Source organism: Aythya marila (genome assembly GCF_965140915.1).
Source record: "Aythya marila genome assembly, chromosome: 9".
Taxonomy (NCBI): Eukaryota; Metazoa; Chordata; class Aves; order Anseriformes; family Anatidae; genus Aythya; species Aythya marila.
The window spans coordinates 24,561,842-24,580,522 of NC_139050.1; the positions used below are offsets into that span (position 1 = coordinate 24,561,842).

Below are 18,681 nucleotides of genomic sequence, written 5' to 3' on the forward strand. Positions count from 1 at the left end.
CTTCAAAAAGAGGTTACCGGCGACCCGGCTCTGAGCTCAGCTGCTTCCGAGTGCCAGATGCATCCCCGGGTACGTCCCCAAGGCACGTTAATATTTCATGAAAGCACGGATACTCCTCCTCCCTTCTGCCACTGAGGCGATCCTCGCCCTTACCCTCCCATCTGCCTCTTTTCCATGCCCAGGCTTTCCCATCTCGCCCAGACACCGGGAGCCAGAGGCACCTCCACGGGCTGCTGCTGGACAGAGGACCCCATCCCATCCCATCCCATCCCATCCCATCCCATCCCATCCCATCCCATCCCATCCCATCCCATCCCATCCCATCCCCAAACTCGCTGTTTTGCCTTAAAACACACAGAGCTGCGGACCACTCTCACGCATTTTCCCCCTTCAGACGGTGCTCTCTCTCTCCAGACCTTTCATAATTTCGCCCCGTGTCCCGACGAGGCTGCAGCTGCTCCCCGTTTGACATCTGTACATTTAATCAATGTGCAATTTGTTTTCTCTGCCAGGCCGTTATTGAGGATCCTAAATAACAGTATTCCCAGTACCGAACTCGGCGTCTCCCATTTTATAAAACAGACACAGGATAATGACCATAAAGAAATCGAGAGCCCTATTTGTTATTATAAAATAGGGAACAGTTACTAAGAAATATAATATGCCTGAGGGAGCTGAACTTTATGCTTTAGATAAATTACCCACCAGCTGCATTATACATCCTGAGCTGAGCACTGAAAACTGGAAATTGAGAAGGAAAATTGCAGGTGTTTTTTTTTTTTTTTTTTGACTATCAAACATACTTTGTATATAAAAAATAATGTATTGAGTAAAATGTAAAGGTACTAGCAAGGAAAATATAAAACCGTGTTATTTAAATACGCATTTTGACACGAAAATGAAAACCACACGTATTTCCTAAAGGGGGGTCAGTCGTATTGCTGAAGGCTGCTCTGTTAGCCTGTGATTTTTACAGGACACGGTGGGATTCCTGCTTCCCCATGCTGGTGGAGGAGGTCCCCAAACCAGGTGGGAGCGTTTCCAAGAGAGGTGCAGCCCCCACGAGAGGAAGGCATCTCGCCGGGAGGAGCTGAGGCTGCCAGACGCTGCTCCTCCACCCCGCACGCTGCAATTATTGCTGTTTGCACGCCTACTGCAATTTTCTCTCCGCTGTTTGCTGATTGTGCAGAGCAATTTGTGCTCTTAATCACCGCTCCGCTCTGCTCCACGTGCGCCTGCCCCGACACATCGCGGCGAGGCCGTCCCCGTTCCTTGGAGAGAGCTCGTCGGCACCAGCAGCAAACACCTCCCGTCCTCAGGACAGCCAGTGGGGAAAAAATAATAATAATAAAACATCATTTTTTTAAAAAAAAGTTGTTGGGTTGATGTTTTCTGCTGCTTTCTGCCCGTGCCCGTTTCTGTCCCAGCACCCTGCTGCCTCCTGCAGCTCCTCCGGTGCACGGGATGGGCACAAAGGTGGCGAGTGCCGAGTGCTGCCCCGTTCATTAGCGTTACACCGCTATGGCTGCCTGACCCATTTTATCTCTTCCTGACCCATTTTTGAATGTATTTTCTCTTGCACATACACAGCAATCGGTGAGCACGGGAATTTCCAACTCTCAGCTCGCAGAGCCATTCATCCCTACCTCCCCGCGTACGCCCATCTTGATTTAAGCGTGGAGGCACCATGAAAATCCCATCTTTGGCCAAGACCCCGAATCTTGTCCAACATGTGCCTGCTTCCCACACAAGCACAGTCCTTTGGGGCGCATCGAGGCGATCCTAACAGGATTTCTGTGTTTTCTGGGAAGAGCAGCCCGCCCCATATCCCCACGCTGTATTATTTATGTCCCTTGAGGGGCCGCTCTGTTCGTCCACCCCGCTTGGCTGGCTTACTTAGCGGCCTTCACTCCTTGCAGCCGTCACCCAAAATAGCAAGCCGAGAGTGCACATGAAATATTTATCCCCGATTCAGGTGTAGCAGCACTTTGCCGGGCTCCACCACCGCACTTCGGGACCATCCACCTTCAGCAGGGACGTTTCTGGGGCTGGGCTGATCGGTACGAGCCAGGGACGAGCAGAGGCACGGCTTGTTAATACCCTGCCCAAAATGTTTGGAAGGAAAGAGCCACGCAGCAAATACCAGGCTGATGAATGCTGTAAATATTCAGGCAGGACCAAGAGCCTGCAGGGCAGTGCCAGCCCTGTCCGAGCGAGGGGTTAAAACCTATGGGGTTTGTGAAGCTGGGGGACATCAGGGGACATCAGAGGACATGGCCCCACCAGCCCGGGGCTGCCTGGTCCCCACGGGAGCACCAGGCACAGCCACGCCACGGACGCTATTTTTTGCCAGGGTCTGTCATTACCAGACATGGACAATTACTATATTTAAAGTCCCAGGCCCGTACGCAGCCTTTTTTTATCTCCGTGAAGTACAAAGGCTATGATTGGATTTACCAACAGAAATTATAATTGCACAACACTTGTTTTGATGGATGGCTGTGCCGTAAAATACAAAATAAGGTCAACCCTTCGTATTCTCTCAAGCCACGTGGCACGGTGCCTTAAAAATTACAGGTCTTGTGGCATGAGGAGGGCTTTGGAAATGTCTTTTAGGGAGAAGCCGTGACGAGGACATGCAGAGGAGGGGGAGTTTTGCCAAGCAGCACATCAAACCAGGGACAGGGCATCAGCGAGCACATGAAATCAGCATGTCACACGCAGCCCAGCTCTGCGCTCCTTGCACCGTGAAGCTCCGTGCCTGCAGCCCTGTGTCCCACAGCCCTGTGCACGACAGCTCTGTGCCCAAACCCCATGCCTGGAGCTCCATATTCAAGCCCCAGGCTTGCACCTTCATGCCCAAACCCCATGCCCACAGCTCCATCCCCAAACCCCATGCCCACAGTCCCGTGCCCAAACCCATGCCCAAGCCCTGTGCCTGCAACCCCGTGCCCAAACCCCATTCCCAAGCCCCATTCCCAAACCCCATGCCCACAGCTTTGTGCCCAAGCCCCATTCCCAATCCCTGTGCCCGCAGCCCCGTGCCCAGCGCAGGGCGCTTGGCAGCAGGGGGCCGCTCGCAGCGCGCGGACAAAAGGCTCCTTTCTGTCCCCTACCTTTTTATAATTCCCCTCCACGTCCCGCGCGGATGCCTGCCCGATGATGTCAGCCATTCCATCACCGGCCCCGCTCATGGCCCCGGCTGCCGGGCGCTCCCCGCCGCGCCGCGGGGACATGGCAGCGTGGCCCCGGGCACCCCGCTCACCGGCAACGGGGCCTCGCTCGCCGGGGCCTCGCCGCCTCCCTGCCCGCAGCTTGCCCTAATAAAGTCAAAGGCAGCAGCCGGGGCTGATTAGCGGGAGCCGGCGGAGGAAAGAAAGCCGAGGGCTCGCTCCAGCCACTGGCAGCGCCGGGTAAAAATAGCCCCGAGCCCTCGCCGGCTGCGCAAGGGCAGGAAAAATCCCGGTGTCTTATGTCAGAGCCGGGCCGGTGCTGCGTGGGTCCCTCGACAGCAGCAGGGAGCTCCCAGCAGGGTGTTCCCGGCCCAAAGCGGTTCTTTTGGGTGCAAAAAAAAGGTTTCTAGGGGTTAGCGAGCGGAGCCCCAGCAGCCTGGGCTCGCCACCCGCCCCGCGGGAGCTGGACGGAAGCGGGACGTGCGAGCGCAGCTCCGGACACGCGGTTATATAGGGGAGCCTTCGGAGGATGGACCTCACGTCCTGTTTGCCCAGCGAGCCCTAAAACGTGGCGTAGAGGTGCTGGTTTCTGCTGGGAGCCAGCTGTGGGGCTGTCGGACCCAGAGCTGCAACAGCCCCGCGGCCGAAATGGTGGTGCCAAGCCCGACTGACTTCATCCCACCCCAAACGCACACGGTGTGGGGTTCACCTCCGCGGTGACACACGGATTGTGCCTTAACTCTGCCCTGAGAGTGGCAGGAAAAAGATAATAAACAGGCAGGATTGTTTAATCCAGTTATTTTCCCAGGATGGTGATTTCTAGCTCCTTGCCTCGGCTGGGAGCTGCTGCCATCCGGGCATTTCATTAGTTTTGCCCCCCCGCCGCTGACTCACGGTGCCATTTCCCGCTGCTCCTAAAATTAACTTCCCCTCCCGACAATGGGGACCCTGACTGACGTCCGCTCTGATAACGCCTTGGTTTCTCCGAGCACCTTTGTTCGGAGCACAATGAGGCCTACGGCACCGCGCCGGTACGCCCCGGCCCTCGTTTTTTTCAAGAAAAGGGTTTTTTTGGGGGTTCTGCAGACACCATCGGCCTGGGAGCTCCCAGGGAGGGGAGGCAGCGTGCAAGGGAGGGGAAGGGCTTGCGGCTGGGATCCCACAGCCTGTGGTGCCGTTGGGGTGCCCACGACCAGAGATAAAGTCACCCTGAGCTCCGGAGAGAGCTCAGCCCCAAAATGGGGACATTTGCTGGGTGTCCCAGCATGGGGAGCCAGCCCAGGCGATGCCGAAGGCCAGCAGGGATGCGCAGCACCGGCCCCACAACCATCCCTTTGGCAACCAGCGTCCTTTTGAGAGGCACCCACAGCACCCGTGGGCTCACAGGAACACAAGCAGCAGCCGTGCTGCAAGGTGGGCTCGGCTTGGGCATCTCGTTGCTGCCGAGCCCTCCTGGGTACGGGGAAGCAGACGTCAGATTGCATCAGCTGCGAGGCGGCTCCATGGTTACAGCGGCCGCTCCTCCACTCAGCGCCGCGCGATGGGAGCGCTGGGGAGAAGCTGCCAGAACCACCTGAGGCCGCTTGGCTTTTTATAGCACAAAAGGAAAACTTACAGAGGGCACGGACGGAGCGGGTCGGCTCGGGGCTGCGACAAAAAGGAGCATGAAGCCCCGGCCAGTGCCATGGTGCTGGGTGTTTTTGGGTGTTTCTGGGTGATTCTGGGTGCTGCTGGTGCCCCCGTGGTGAGGATGAGCCCATCCGGGGAAGGCAGCCTTCCAGTCGGCTCAGGCGAGGGAAGGAAACGGGCTGCTTCGTGGTTTAAACATGCCGATTGCTCACGAGCACGCGAGGATCTAAATTTAACCAGGCCACGCACACGGAACGTTTGTTTGGGTCAATAAAAAGCTCCTAAACACTGCTGGCACACGTCAGCCTCCTCCGCTGGGGGAGGCTCGGAGAAACGCCTCCAGCCCCTCGCTGCTCACCATCAGCCTCCAAACAGCGCCGGTTACCGAGTTACTGGATACAAACCCCCAATTCCCAGTGAATTTCAATGAAAAACACTCAAAGCTCTCCCCAGAAAGGCCGTGCTGGGATCTGAAGCCGGCCTCCACCTGGCGGTCTGCACACGGACAGCACCGGCCGCTTGTGCACCCTCCCCAGAGATGTTTTTGCGGTGGATCATTCACAGAAACCTCACCAGCACCACGTCACGGAACATTTATCTTGTCGTAGAGGTCTGAATAAATCTCCTAGGAGGCGTCCCCTCAACCCGCCGTGCCCCTGCACTGCAGGGATTTGTTAAAACACAGCTCTGCGAGTGGAGGGACGCCCACCTGAGTGTTAGCACACCCAGCATTTTGCCAAAAGGCGAAGAAGCAGGGATGAGGCCAGCAACAGCCTGGGGAGCCAGGTTTTGTGGCCTGCAACGCTGCACCCCTTGGGCAACGCTGAAAATATGCGCTCACAAGGCAAGCTGAAACGCCAGCTAAGGCTGCAAGCCAGCGCAGCGCTGCTCAAGCACACATCAGGACAAAAGCAAACAACTTCACCTTAATTTTGGTGTTAGCATCTGGATTTGCACGCTGTGCTTTCCTTCTGTGCGAGCTCAGGACCTCACTGAACCTCACCTAACATGCAGGAGCTGGCACCATCCTTGTCAAATTGTAGGAGAAATGGAGCCCTGAACAAAATTACAAAATCTTTGGCAGGGGAAAATTAAAGAGTACAACAGGGAAAGAAATAGCTAAGAGGAAATTACTTTTATCCTTTTTTTTTTTTTTTTTCTAATACTCAGTTTATTTGTGGCCTTCAGGCTGCGTGTCCTCATTTAGCCACCCCGCAGAGGTCTGTACGGGGTGTTTTTTACATCAGATTTTAGAAAATCCCTGTTGGTTGAGGCGGTGGTGGCCCTGTGGGCACACCAGGACCTGAGCGTGCAGCTGGATGGGGGCTGGCACTGCCAGCCACGGCCCCCAGGGATGGAAAGGCAGCGGCCACCTGCTGGCACCGGGCAGTGGCCCAGGAAAGGTGCTGGGGCCTCCTGGGGCCTCCTGGCCATGGGGCAACCAGGCTGAGCTCGAAGAAAGCAGGTCCCAAACCCCAACCAGCCCAGCACCCTCCTGGTGCGGGCTCTTCTCCCGGCCGTGCTCAGGTCGGAGCTTTTCAGCTGAATTCCTCTAATCCAAACATGTCCTCGGCTTCTCCCAGCGCGCCGGCTCGTTCCTCTATTTGTTTTGCAGCTCCCAGAAATCCCAAGCAGCTCCGGAAAGGCGTGTGGGCAGGGATGCGGGGAGCGCAGCTACACACCGCCACCCTCCTCCCCCCGCAGCGCCCAGGGCGGCCGCCAAAATCCCATCGTTTCTGCCCCCGCTTCGAGCCCAAACCCGGGATCATCAGCCGCAGCGGGATTAAAACTTGGCCTGTAGGTTAACGGGCCTCGGGGGGGGGCAGGGTTTCTCTGTCTCTTTGCAGTGTTTGGGGACAGATTACGTTCAAAGGACCGTTTCCGCGAGCTCTGCATTCTTTCTGCCTGCTTCCACTCTCGGATTTATCGTTCCGGAGGAGAGAAAGCGGCTCGTAAACAAGCGGAGATTAAAACAGATCCAACGCAGCCCTGCTGCCGCGGCACAAAACCGGGGCAGCAGCACGCAGGGAAGCCGAACAGGCCGGCACCGGGCCTCTGGATGCCAGGCACCGAGCACCGGGCACCGGGCACCAGGCACCGGCTCCCCCGGGACCGGCGATGCAGCCGGGAATCTCAGCGTGCTGGGCAAACATCCGCCGTGCAGAAACAATGGCACCATTGACCGAGGTACGAGAGCAACAGGCTCGGAGCTGCAGCAAAACCAGAGCCCCTCGAGCGGGGAATGAATCAACGGGATTATTATTATTATTATTATTATTTTTTTTCCCAAGGAGCTAAAAAGGGAAATCCATTCCCAGCGGCGTTTGTTACGGTGAAAACACGCACTGCAACAGCTTCCGAACCCTTTTCTCCCTATGTATACACACACTCGCAGAGATATCTTTCCCCTTCGTGATGGATTTGGCATTTTATATGAGAAATGGGCTGAAATCGGGCTAAATGCAGCTGAGGGGAACCCGAGGCTGTGCTGCTGCCCTGGCCAGAGCCTCGTCCCTCGGGGCCCATCTCTGGTGGCCGGCGGTGCCTGCGGGGCGCCCTGCAGCACGCACCCCACCGCACGTCCGCACGCGTTCCTCTCCCAGCACCGCAGCACACGGATATTTGGGGGGGGGCAACAACCTCCCCAGGCGATCGAGCCCCCAAAATGTCATTCCCCGGGCAGGTGCACCCCCCGCAGCACCCACCCTCTATTCCAGGGGCTGCGGAGCTGCAGCAGCACCCAGGGCCCCTCTCCCCACCCAAAGGATGCTCGGCACGCACCGCCACCGCCGCTGCACCCCCACCTCTGCTGTTAAACCCCACCCCGGACCGGGATGGGCCTTTTTGGGGGTCAGGGCAGGGATCCTTGCCCCCCCCCGGGCCACCCCCATTTTTCTGGGGGCTGCTGCTGGTGCTGGGCACCGCCAGGCCGGGTCCCCAGCACCACCCCGGGGTGCGCACGGAGCTGGGGGGGCAGCTCCCTGCGGAGGGCCCTAACCCGCAGCACCTGCGTTTGGCATGGGGGGGGGGGTCCTGTATTTGGGGAGGGGAGGGGGCACCTGCATTTGGGGAGGGGGCACCTGCATTTGGGGAGGGGGCACCTGCATTTGGGGAGAAAGGGGCTGTATTTGGGGAGGGGGGGGCTGTGTATGGCCGGGGGCGCTGCGCTGCAGGGAGGTGGGGGGGGAGCGCAGCGGGGCCGCAGCGCCCATCCCGGACCCCCCCCCCGCACCTCTGCGCCCCAAACACACCCCAAAAAACCTGCAGGAAGGCGCAGCCCCCCCCTCCCTACCCCCCATCCCTATCCCTCCGGCTGCTCTCCCCCGCACCTCCCCGTGTCCCCCCGCCAAGCCCGGCCCCTGTTCCCCTCGGGACCCCCCCAAATCCCCCCCCTCGAGGCTCGGGCCCCCCCCCCCGACCTGGTAGGGGCCGTTCTCCTGCAGGACCATCTCGGAGCATCCCGCGGGGAAGATGGACGCTGCCGCCCGGCCCCGCCTGCGCAGCGCCGGCCGCGGCTCTGCCGGGCTCGGGGAGGGGTTGGGGGGGGGGGATGGATAGGAGGGGAATAAAAGGGGGGGGGGGGGGACCGCCGGGCCCAGCGCCAGCCGCCGGCTCCTTCCCTCCCACACAAAGAGCGAGCCCGCCGGGAGATGGGGGGGGGATGGGGGGAGGCGAAAATGGGGGAAAAAAAAGGAATTAAAGCTCCCCACCGGGAGCGCCGGGTGGATGGGGGGGGGCGCTGCGCAAAGCTACGCCCCCGCTGGCGCTGCCCCCGCCTCTTGGCGATATGGGGCACGGGGGGGACCGGGCATTTCTCGCCTCCTGTGTCCCCCCCTTAGGCAGAAGTGGCTGTGAGGGGGTCCCCAGGGCACCCCCGGTGTCCTCAAGGCGCTGCCCTCCTCAGATCCCCCCCCCCCACCCATCACCACCCCAAATAAAATAGGGCCGGGGGCTTGGCCACGCTGCCCAGGTGGAGGGATCCGAGCCCCCGCTTGGTTTTCTGCTCTGACAGGAGAAAAGGGGGGAAAATGGGGAAGCAAGAGGGTGTTCTCCCAAGGGTGTTCTCCCATCCCTGCACCTGCAGCAGGATCACCCATGGGTATTATCACAGTTTGGCTTCGCCGCTTGCTTCCCAGGGTGCTGGGTACCCCGAGAGCCCCAGCACAAGGCCTGGGGCACAGCAGGTCCCGAGCCCACCCCGTGCCCATCCCAAAATGCCGCCAGCACCCACAGGGCACCACAACGCAGGCCCTGTGCTGCTGTGGCCGGCGGCTGGGGGCACCCCTGGGCCTCCCCTCGTCCTCGTCCTCGTGCTGTGGTGCCAGCCATCGCCCGGCCGTCCCGCAGCCAAGTTAGAAATGGAAATGACTGCAGAAACGCTGCACTTGCTCACAGCGCGTCTGGGGTTTGACTCCCCGTAGCAGATGGGCCTCCAGAAAAATCGGCCTTTGTAGGGAAAGGGCCCTGCCCTGGCTCTCCTTGCAGCCAGGCCGGAGATGCTGGAGCAGGGGTGGGTGGATGGAGTGCCCTGGTCCCTGTGCATTTTGGCAATGTGGGTGGAGAGGAGACCCCAGCTCCTCCGCTCCCACCCACCACAGCAGGGTTCAACCCAGCCACGAGCCCCAAATCCCCTGGGAAAAGTCAGCACAGGAGCACAAGCACCCAATCGGCAACTTCACCACGTGTGGAAGGTGCTAATAAAAGAAAAGAGCTACGGAAGCTCTGCCTCTTGGGATAGGTTTAAAAATGAAAGTCAAGTACCCCAAATGGCCCGGACACAGGCTCAGATGGCTGCTCCATGTGAACCAAGCGAGCCACAGCGTCGGCAGCTCTCGTTCTTGGGGCCTTGCTTCAACAAATCCGAAAGAAAAAAACCATACTGTGAGTAAGTTTTGAAGAGAGCCTGGTTTGCTTTTCCTCCAGGCCCACAACGCCCTCACGGGGAGCACACGGACAGGGCCAGACCTCGGCCTCAGCCCAGGGGTTTGTCATTGCCAACGAGTCAGGCGGGTAGGTAATAATTAATGCAAGGCCTGATTAAACGGAGGGAAAGCTTCCTGGCGGCCATCCAGGCGGGTCAGTGTGGCATGATGTCCCTGGGAGCACCGAGCAGCGCTGCCCTCTGCAGACGCACAACCCAGTGGGAAGACCCCAAATACCCCAAGACCCCCAGTGGCCCTACAAGCTGGGGAGAGAAGCTTGGGGGCATTTTACGCCATCTGCTTTTGGGTTTCCTACCAAGGCTTCTTCTGCAGAGGGTTTGGGGTGTGGGGAGATGCCTGTGCTTAGAGGGGACAGCTCCCCCTCTGAGCACCAGCTTTACCCGGCACTGAAATCCCCGTGGTTAAATGTTAGGGCTTCATTGCCTATCCCCCCTACAGAAGGAGAAAACACCCGCCGTTCCCTGTTCTGGGGGAAAATGTGTAATTTCCAATTCTGCGCACATCTTTTAGGATTTTTCTTACAATTAACCTTACAGTAAGGCATCACTTAATCACCATGCCCTGGTCCCTTGGGGCACGCACGGGCCTGGAGCTGCCCATGGTCAGCCCTAGGCCATCAGTAACAGAGCCGGGCAGTGCACACAGGCTCCCAGTGCTCCCAAAGCCATTCCCCCACGGGGAGCAGACCCTGCAATATGACTACACCCGCACAGGAAAGCCGAGCACTCCTGACTGTGTGTTCTCACCACCATGGGAAGGAAGTGAAGAAATGTGGGTACCTCACAGGAAGCCGCAGCCAGCCCTTTCCTTCTGTATTCAGAATTTCCCACTGCCCCACGCAGCTATTTTTATGCCTGCCCCACACCACATGCTGAGACCCCGCGAGGACCACTCCTGCACCCAGCCAGGGCCAGCACCGGGGTTGCTTTGCCCCAATGAAAACCCCATAGAGCTCCTATAGGATGGGCTCGGCCCAGCCTTCACACAACTGGGAATCCCATATGGCATCACGGGATTTCATCTCCATTTGCTGATGATTTACTGGGAGTTATGGATTTAGCTCCTCTTTAAGCCAAGCTAAAGCTTCTCCAGGGTTTAAATCTAGCAAGAAGAAGGAAAAAAAAAAAAAAAAAGATTATTTTTTTAATCGGTTAATACTAGAAATCTCCTTGGAAAAGGGAATATTTGTTTGGATTACATTCATGTGTAATGCTTTAGACCACTGCTTCTTTATTGAGGGAAGATGATGCTGAGCTGTTTTCCATCATTTTGGACATGTTACTCCTCCTTATGGGGAGGTAATCCTCAGGTGATTTAAAAAACCAGACAATGCCTGTCCCTCTTCCATGGACTTTTCATTTCCACTGAGGTTTCTGCAGTCTTTTACAGCAAGAAGCTTTACAAATCCTCCCGAAGCACGGGGGTGCCCAAGATAAATATTTAGGATAAAAACTTGTGGAATAAAATATCAGAACAAAACTCTTCTTCTTCCTCTTAGAAGACCCAGTATGAGTTTATCGGGAAATTACAGGGAAAAAAAAAAAACAAAACAAATTCTTCAGTGAATTTCGATTCTTTTGGAATTTGTATGATTGGGGAATTAACAGCACCAGGAAAGGTGCTGTTGTGTTGTGGTGCTTCACAAAAACCTCTGTTGTGTTCTTATTTTGATGCAGAAGTTATGATGCACATCTTGCAATCATAACTTTCTTGTGGGACATTTTCAGAGGTAAGAGATTTACGCGGAAAACTTTCTACGTGTCCCCCCAGACAGCACCTGTGGCTTTACACGACCCAACCACAACTTTCTGTTCCCACAAAGCACAGAGCAGAAGGCTGCAGCAACTTCACTCTCCCATTATGATCCCCCCGGCGCACAGGATGGTGAATGCTTTACGGTGAATTACAGCAATTAATTTCAGCCACCCAAGTGTCTACAACTTTCTGGTGCTCCAAAAGTGAGGAACTGTGCCGCAAACAATCAGACTTTGCCATGGAGCTGATCTGGGAAGATGCGCTGATACAGCTGCATGAGCTTAGATTTCAATTGTGCAATTCATAAGCTGGCTCGCACGTGCTTAATAGAGAATTTACAAATGGCCCGATGATTAGTAGGTATGATATCCCACCAGTTATTTACTGCTAATGAATGGAGAACCATTTCTCCATTCTCATTGCTAATGAGCGCGGTGAGATAGCAACAGAAAAGCTATTGCTGCCTCCCCGCAATTTTATTTATGTTCTTAAGAATAAGCTGTTCCTTCGGAAATGCAATACTCACATTATGCAAAATGCTAAGGCGAGCACGAGCTTTCCAACAGAACGATATAAAGCTGTAAGGTTTTGTATTAATATAAATAATTTAAAATGCTACAATCCACCTTGCTTCGCAGCGCGGTTTCTTTGGGAGAGGATCTGTGATGAATTTCATCAGCTACAAATAACTTTCAGTGCTTTTGGCCTGGTACCCGCAGAGGCACACGATGTAGACCTGATGCACATTGGAAAGCTGCTTTTCGGGACCAGCTGCCACAAGCCCCAGTCCTGGCACCTCATTTCTACTTCATCTCACCCAAACCAAAATTAAACCTCGCCCGCAGCACAAATGCAGGGCAGCACCAAGCACAAGGCACCCTCTGCACCCTCTGCAGACAATTACATGACTTCACTGACCGAAGATCATAGTTTGCCCCTTTCCTGCCCTGCTGCTCCATTTCCAACAAAACAAGGCTAAATTAGTCCTGCCCATAGGTGGGGAGTGGTAGGGAGGCAAAATAAATGGGCTTTCCTAATCTCAAGGTGGATGGCAAGAAGGAGTAGGGGAAAATGGGGGGCATTTAGAGCTCTCACACAGATTTTGCTCAGCAAAGCCCATTTTCTGCACTAAAATGTGCATTTTAATGCAATGCTGGGAGAGGAGTTGGAGCATTTTCCAAAGATGATGAGAAAAGAGCAAAAAAAAAAATAATGGTGTGAGAGGAAGGGGAAGAGGAAGAGAGATTTCCTCTGAGATGATGAAGAACAGCTTCCCCAAATGGGGACATGAGGAGTTACGTGGAGATGTTCATGAGTCAGGTGCAGAAAACCAAACCCCACACCCCGAGCTCTGCGCCCAGCAGCCCTTCAGCGGCCTGGGGATGCGGGCACCAGGGCAGCCACGAGCAAATTCGGGATTAAAGCCTTTAAATTGTGACAACGTCCCTGAAACTCCAGCGTGGCCATGCAGGAGCACAGATACACGTATAACCTGCGTTTACACCCACAGGCAATTAATTTGTCTGCGACGTGCTGCATGCTGCAGGCTGTAGCTGTGTTCGTCTGATAACAAAAATCAATTATCAGTGAAGGCCCTGAGCCCAGGGGACCATGAGGGCAGCACGTGTGGGTGGCACCAGCACCGTTCTGGGATTATTCTGGGATCATTCCGGTATCAATTGCCTTGAGCCTGCCTGTCCCATTCTGTTCCCCTCCTGCTTTCCAGCAGGGAGCGTCTGGGAGGCTCGGGTAGGGGCTGGCTTTATATGGGAACTCACTCGAATTGCCAAGCAGGTGGCAAAAACCCAGAACGGGGACTTTGAGGCTGAAGAAGTACACAGACCATGCTACCAAGTCACTCGGAAATTAAAAGTTTCTTTTTCAAACCCAGCCAGATCCTATAAACACGGGGCACGAGGACAGGCAGATAAGAGCAGTGCCCTCTGACTGCTTCCTGAACACAAGCAGGAGCGTGCCAGGACGGCCCTTGTCTGAGTCACGGGCACGACACCAATAAACAGGCGGGGATTTCTCGCCCCATTTTGAAGTTCAGTGTCTGTAACTCAGCTCCTGCTGACAAAGCCTGGCGGAAATCTATTTTTATTTTTATTTTTGAGGGTCTATTTATGCTATGCACACACCTCTGCAAAAATTAATTAGCCCTCACGGAGCTTCACCCCCCCTGAACTGTTGAGATCAAGGATTTCTGGAAGTCTGCAATTGCTGTGTGGGAGCAAACACAGATCTCAGCCCTCAGAGCCTAGCTCTTGCCGTCTGTTTCACATTTGCAATCCTTCAGAAAACGGCTGCAAAGGCTTGAGAAAGCAAACTAAATCTCGGGATCCCATTTAGGAGAGGGGCACGTCCTGAAATGCCACCGTTAGCAGCAGCTCCACCAGCAGCACCCTGCCCGGCCTGGCACCCCAGCTCCCCATGCAGGACTTGCAGGCAGGCACAAGAGGGCCGAAAGCGCAGCGTGCCCTGCCGTGAGAGCTGCCGACAGGGCCGGCACGCCAAGCGTGAGGACGGAAAGCTCTAAAAATAACAGGATAAGCAAGGGTGGATCCCAGCTGAGCCTCGTTAGTCATGGAGAGAGGGAGTCACAGCCGCGGCGAGGCAGCTCCATATAAGAGCAAGAGAAGGATGCTCCTCGCCTCCCAGCTCCCAGTTTTCACTCCCCCGCTTGGCCGTGGGCTTCTCCTGCCAGCAGGCTGAGCTCTGGGAGCCCGCAGCTCTTACAAAGCACACAGCATCACTGCCTGCGGGTTTTTAGGGCCAGGTGTGACACGAGGTATTTCCTCCGTGTGGCATTTCCTCCCTCCTGAAGCCGAGGGGTGGATCGATAACCTCACACCAGTGATCTGGGTTAACCCCTTCAAGCCATGCGAGCCACCTGGCCCCTTTCTCCTCCCCCCATTAGTGCAATTAGGGCACTAATTGCAGGCCCAGAAGCAGTCCCGGCCTGCCCGGCTCCACCTGACCAGGCCCAAAGCCAGCAGGGCCGTGCCCGCAGGGGACACAGGTGACAGCCCCGTCCCTGCGGCCTCCCCTGGTGACGCTCAGCTGGAGGGAAGGAAACGTGCCTGGCGCTGGCAGGCAGCAGCTCCTTGTTCCTGGGCCAAAAAGCAGAAAATTGCTGCTCTGCTCCGGGCAGGGGCCAGCTGCTGCCTGTCTGGGGGCTGCCCCGAGCAGGAGAGGAGCCGCAGGCAGCGTTCCTTTCCCCAGCCCCCTTTTCCAGAGGAACCTATGTGCACACCTTTTGCAAACAAACCCGTGTTTTTCCAAAGCCTTTGGAGCCCCGCAGCAATCAGCCAGCAGCACGACTATTGATATGCCTTTATCAGAAGCTGTTCCTATGTCTCAGACTCCCTCTACGGAGAAATGACAGGCTGCATTTCTGTGTTTCACCAAGCTACCTGTGTCAAAGGAATGGGGGAAAAAGCTGTTCATGGGAAGAAAACGTCAGGGCAGGAGGTTGTCATTGTGCCATGTAGCTTCCTTCCTATCACTCCTGACAGGAGCCACGGGCCATGAGCAGAAGGCCAAGCAATGGCATTTTCATGTGCACCGACCAGGCAGGAGCTACATCGCCCATCGCAGCTTGCACCAGGCTGGGGGCTCTGCAAACCACCCCAGGCTACGGGGCAGCCCCTCTGCAGGCGTGGGTTTTTGGGATCATCCAGCAAAATGTCCCCAGGGCAGCAGGGACCTGTCTCCAGAGCGTGTCACCAGGTCGGGCACAGAGCAGGCGCCAGGCCTGGCCTGAAGCTTGTGGCACAGCTTGGTTTTCATTTTGATGGGGGAGAGGGGGGACGGCTGACAATGCTCTTGGGCAAGTACCTGAGCTGTGGGAGGAAAAAGAGAAGGCGATGATAATGCTGGCTGCTACGGCAAAGTAAGGACAACCTGAAGTTACAAAATAAATGGCCCTGGGGGCAGGCAAGCATCAGTCCCCAGTGCTCAGGGAGAGCAGCTCTGCTGCAAAGTGGGTAGCGGCAGCAGCATGGCCAAAGTGCTGGGTGTTTCTGGTTGCCTGCACTCGGGCAAGTTCACTTTACCAGCGGGTGTTAGCTCCCCACAAAACATGTGCTCTTGGATATTTTCATTCACTAGGTTTCATCCAGACACATTACTTCATCAAGGAAAAAACTTCCCATGAAGCTAGTTACTAGTTCAAGCCAGCTGCCCCTGTCTCACAGCTGAAATCCTGTCCCTCCGGCACTGCGGGAGGGCAGGGGCTGATCCAGATTTCGGACAGCTCCAGGCTCGGATCCAGTTTTGTTTGGTGAGAAACGCAAACATAAGAGTAATTAGCAGGCATACCGTAAGCAGTATGTCATGTCCTACAGACAACATCAGCACTAAGTTTATATTATAAATCCTCCGCTCCAGAAGGCTCTGCATCGGGACCAGGATGTGCAATGAGAGCTCTGCAAGCCACGGAGGGGTGCCCATGGCAGGGGCATGGCCACCCAGCTGTCCCAGCTCCTAGGAGACCTCCACGCATGCCACCACGGCCACAAACCCAGTGGCCACCTCCTTGAAGCTCTCCTTCTGGTGCCGCAGAGGCTCTCCAGCATCTATTATTAATATCAGTAATTTCAGTGTTATGAACCTTCAGCTAATTCTACGTCCAAACCCATTTCATTAGTATTCAAATGTGCAGCTAACAAGGTAGGAGGGACTGCGAACAAACTGATGGAGAAGATGGGAGCTGGGAGCGACCCTGGAGCTGCAGGGTGGCTCTGCAGGGACAGCATCTTGTCCTTAAATAGCTCCAGGTCAGCCTCCATAAGTGACGAGCTGGGAGATACTGAAGTTAGGAGTCCAGCACCACCGTGCAAGCACCAGGGCTCGCACCTCTGTGCTCAGCTGGCCGAGCTGCCGGCTGCCCTGCAGGAGAAGGGCACACATTTGCATCTGTCTTTTCTCGAGCACTTTAACATTCCTCTTTTCTCTGCTTTGCTGCAGCATGACATCAATCTTTTTGTTAGAGCTGTCTGCCCAGGGGAAGGTTGGTGTCAAACAGCACTTAAGGCGTGAGCACAAAGCCTTCACCCTACAGAAAATCCTATTTCACAAGGTCCAGGTGAAAACTTCCACCAGTCCTCTGCCAGTCACCCGTGCTCACCCCTCTGCAGTGTCACTGCCACACCGCTCCCGCACCCGGCTGTGCAGCCCTGTAACTAAATGGGCTCGAGCAGCTCCTCATTTTCCTAATCCAGAAAAAAAAAAACACCCAATCGTCCCCATAAAAGGTCTTCCCCATAAAAAAGGCCTCTTTCATCTTTGCAAGTCACAGCTAGAAGTTGGCTTTGCAGTTTTCAGCCTGAGAAGTAAAAGATGAGGAAGCAGCAGAAGAAAGAACAGGCTAGCCAGCTTGTGTCAGCCTGCACGCCAAGCTATTAGGCATTGACTATTAACGTCTCTATGCAAGGCGTAGAGCACTCAGCAAGGAAACATGATTCACAGATTACTTGTTTTTAAACCACGAAGATCAGTTTATCATCAAATTCCTATCAGGCACGGAAAACAGGAAACACGATGGCCACACATGACCCAGGTACAGAATCCTGGTATTTCCCCAAGTCCCTCTTTAATAAATCCGATACAGGAGTTACATTAAATAAAAAGTTTAGATTAAATTTTTAATAACTCACTAAAAGCATTTCAATCCTCTACGGACTGTACATACTACCAGCTCTTGTATGCAGAGAGAATTAAGCACTTTAATATAGTTCTCCCTCTCTCTCTCTCTGTTTTGCATTGCCACCTACTAACCGAGAGAATTACATCTCATCCCCACACTTCCCCTTCCCCATCCCCTTTGAATTGCAGTTATATCCTCCAGCTCAAGTGAACGCTTGGATTTCATTTTAACAAAGCACGGACAGGTTGGAATAAATGGCTTTAGTGCAATTTTCTCATTTGAAGGAGATCTATAGATCACTGAGCAGGAAACCAAAATTGGTGATATAAATAAGATCTACTACTGCTGTGACGCAAATGACTCCACAGGCGTGACAGGGAAAGACAAAGTGGACAAAAATGATACAAGTACTTGAAAAAGCTGGAAACCCTTGAAGACAGCAGCTATTACGGAGTGTTCCCATCTCAGGCAACAACTGCAGCTCAGGTAACGCAACATGGGAGCTCATTTCCACCAAAGCCATTAACGCTTTGCTTACAGAATTAGGATTGATTTGGGATAAAGGTTAGCTGGAAGAAATACTTCCGAAGCTGGCCCTGGTTTATTTCAGTTATATCTCAGGACGCTTCTCATGCAAAAGTGGAATTATCCGACAATTAACAGCCAAAATGTACCGAGCCCCACTGCTGGAGAAATTGGAGCCGCTGCTCAGAAGCATTATTCCTCTGTGCTACTTGTGGCTGCTCCGCCTGGCTTGGGTGACCTTACTGTAACAGCCTGCAGCCATAGAAACCCACTGTCCACACTGGCACATGCTGGAAATCACTGAACTGACCAGATTATGTGATTATCCTGAGCAGCTGCTTGCTGTAGGAAATAAATATCTATACAGAGGCACGGGGAGAAACGGGGATAGCAGACTTCCTTCCAGAGCCAGCTGTAGCTGACTTCCATAACCGCACCGTGGAAGCACATATACCCCAACAAAAGCCTTTCTTTTTGAAAAGAAGAAATAAAGTCTGGTTTCTTTTCTGATCAAATGCAACGTTTTCAGCAGAACTGTTTAGCACTGCCAGGTTCACAGGACGTGGAGCACTGGGTACTGTGAAAGCAGCATTCCTAGAAGCACGTCATATTTAAAAGTAACCTCTAAAACATATCGTGCTGTCTGAAAAAATGACAATTTCATTTAAATTTAATACTCAAAGCAGCTCCTGCCCCTTTGTGTTGGCAACGGGCATTGATGGCTGGCTCTGCACAGCCGAAAAGACCTGGGTGCAGCTACCATGTGTGGCTGAGCAGCAATTTCCAACTGCAGGCCCTGAGGAAGGTCAATTTGCATGGCAAAACCTCCTTGTTTGTTTGTTAAACTAGTTGCCAAACACAAGTTTCTTAAGGCAAGAAAGAAATCCTTTTGCTTCAGCAGGGGGAGTCGCACAGCCTTCTGAACACAAAGCGCTTGGGCGCTCAGAAAGCTTATTTTATGTGCTTAGCCAAAATACTGGAAAATGATTTGTTTCACATATTAGTG

General features: G+C 54.6%; 1 protein-coding gene across 4 annotated transcripts in view; it reads right to left on the reverse strand.

Annotated features, from left to right (window-relative positions):
* SCHIP1 (schwannomin interacting protein 1) overlaps nt 1–18,681 on the reverse strand; it is a 38,660-nt gene that overhangs the window by 8,054 nt on the left and 11,925 nt on the right. The window contains exon 1 of one of the 4 annotated variants that reach the window (XM_082767207.1): nt 8,222–8,301. The exons of 2 other annotated variants lie outside the window; for them this stretch is intronic. In XM_082767207.1, the coding sequence (XP_082623333.1) occupies nt 8,222–8,251 (30 nt within the window). In that variant the 5' untranslated portion in view covers nt 8,252–8,301. Of the gene's footprint in view, nt 1–3,116; nt 3,633–8,221; nt 8,302–18,681 lie in introns of those variants that run through there. One more of the 4 variants, XM_082767205.1, reaches the window with a different exon arrangement.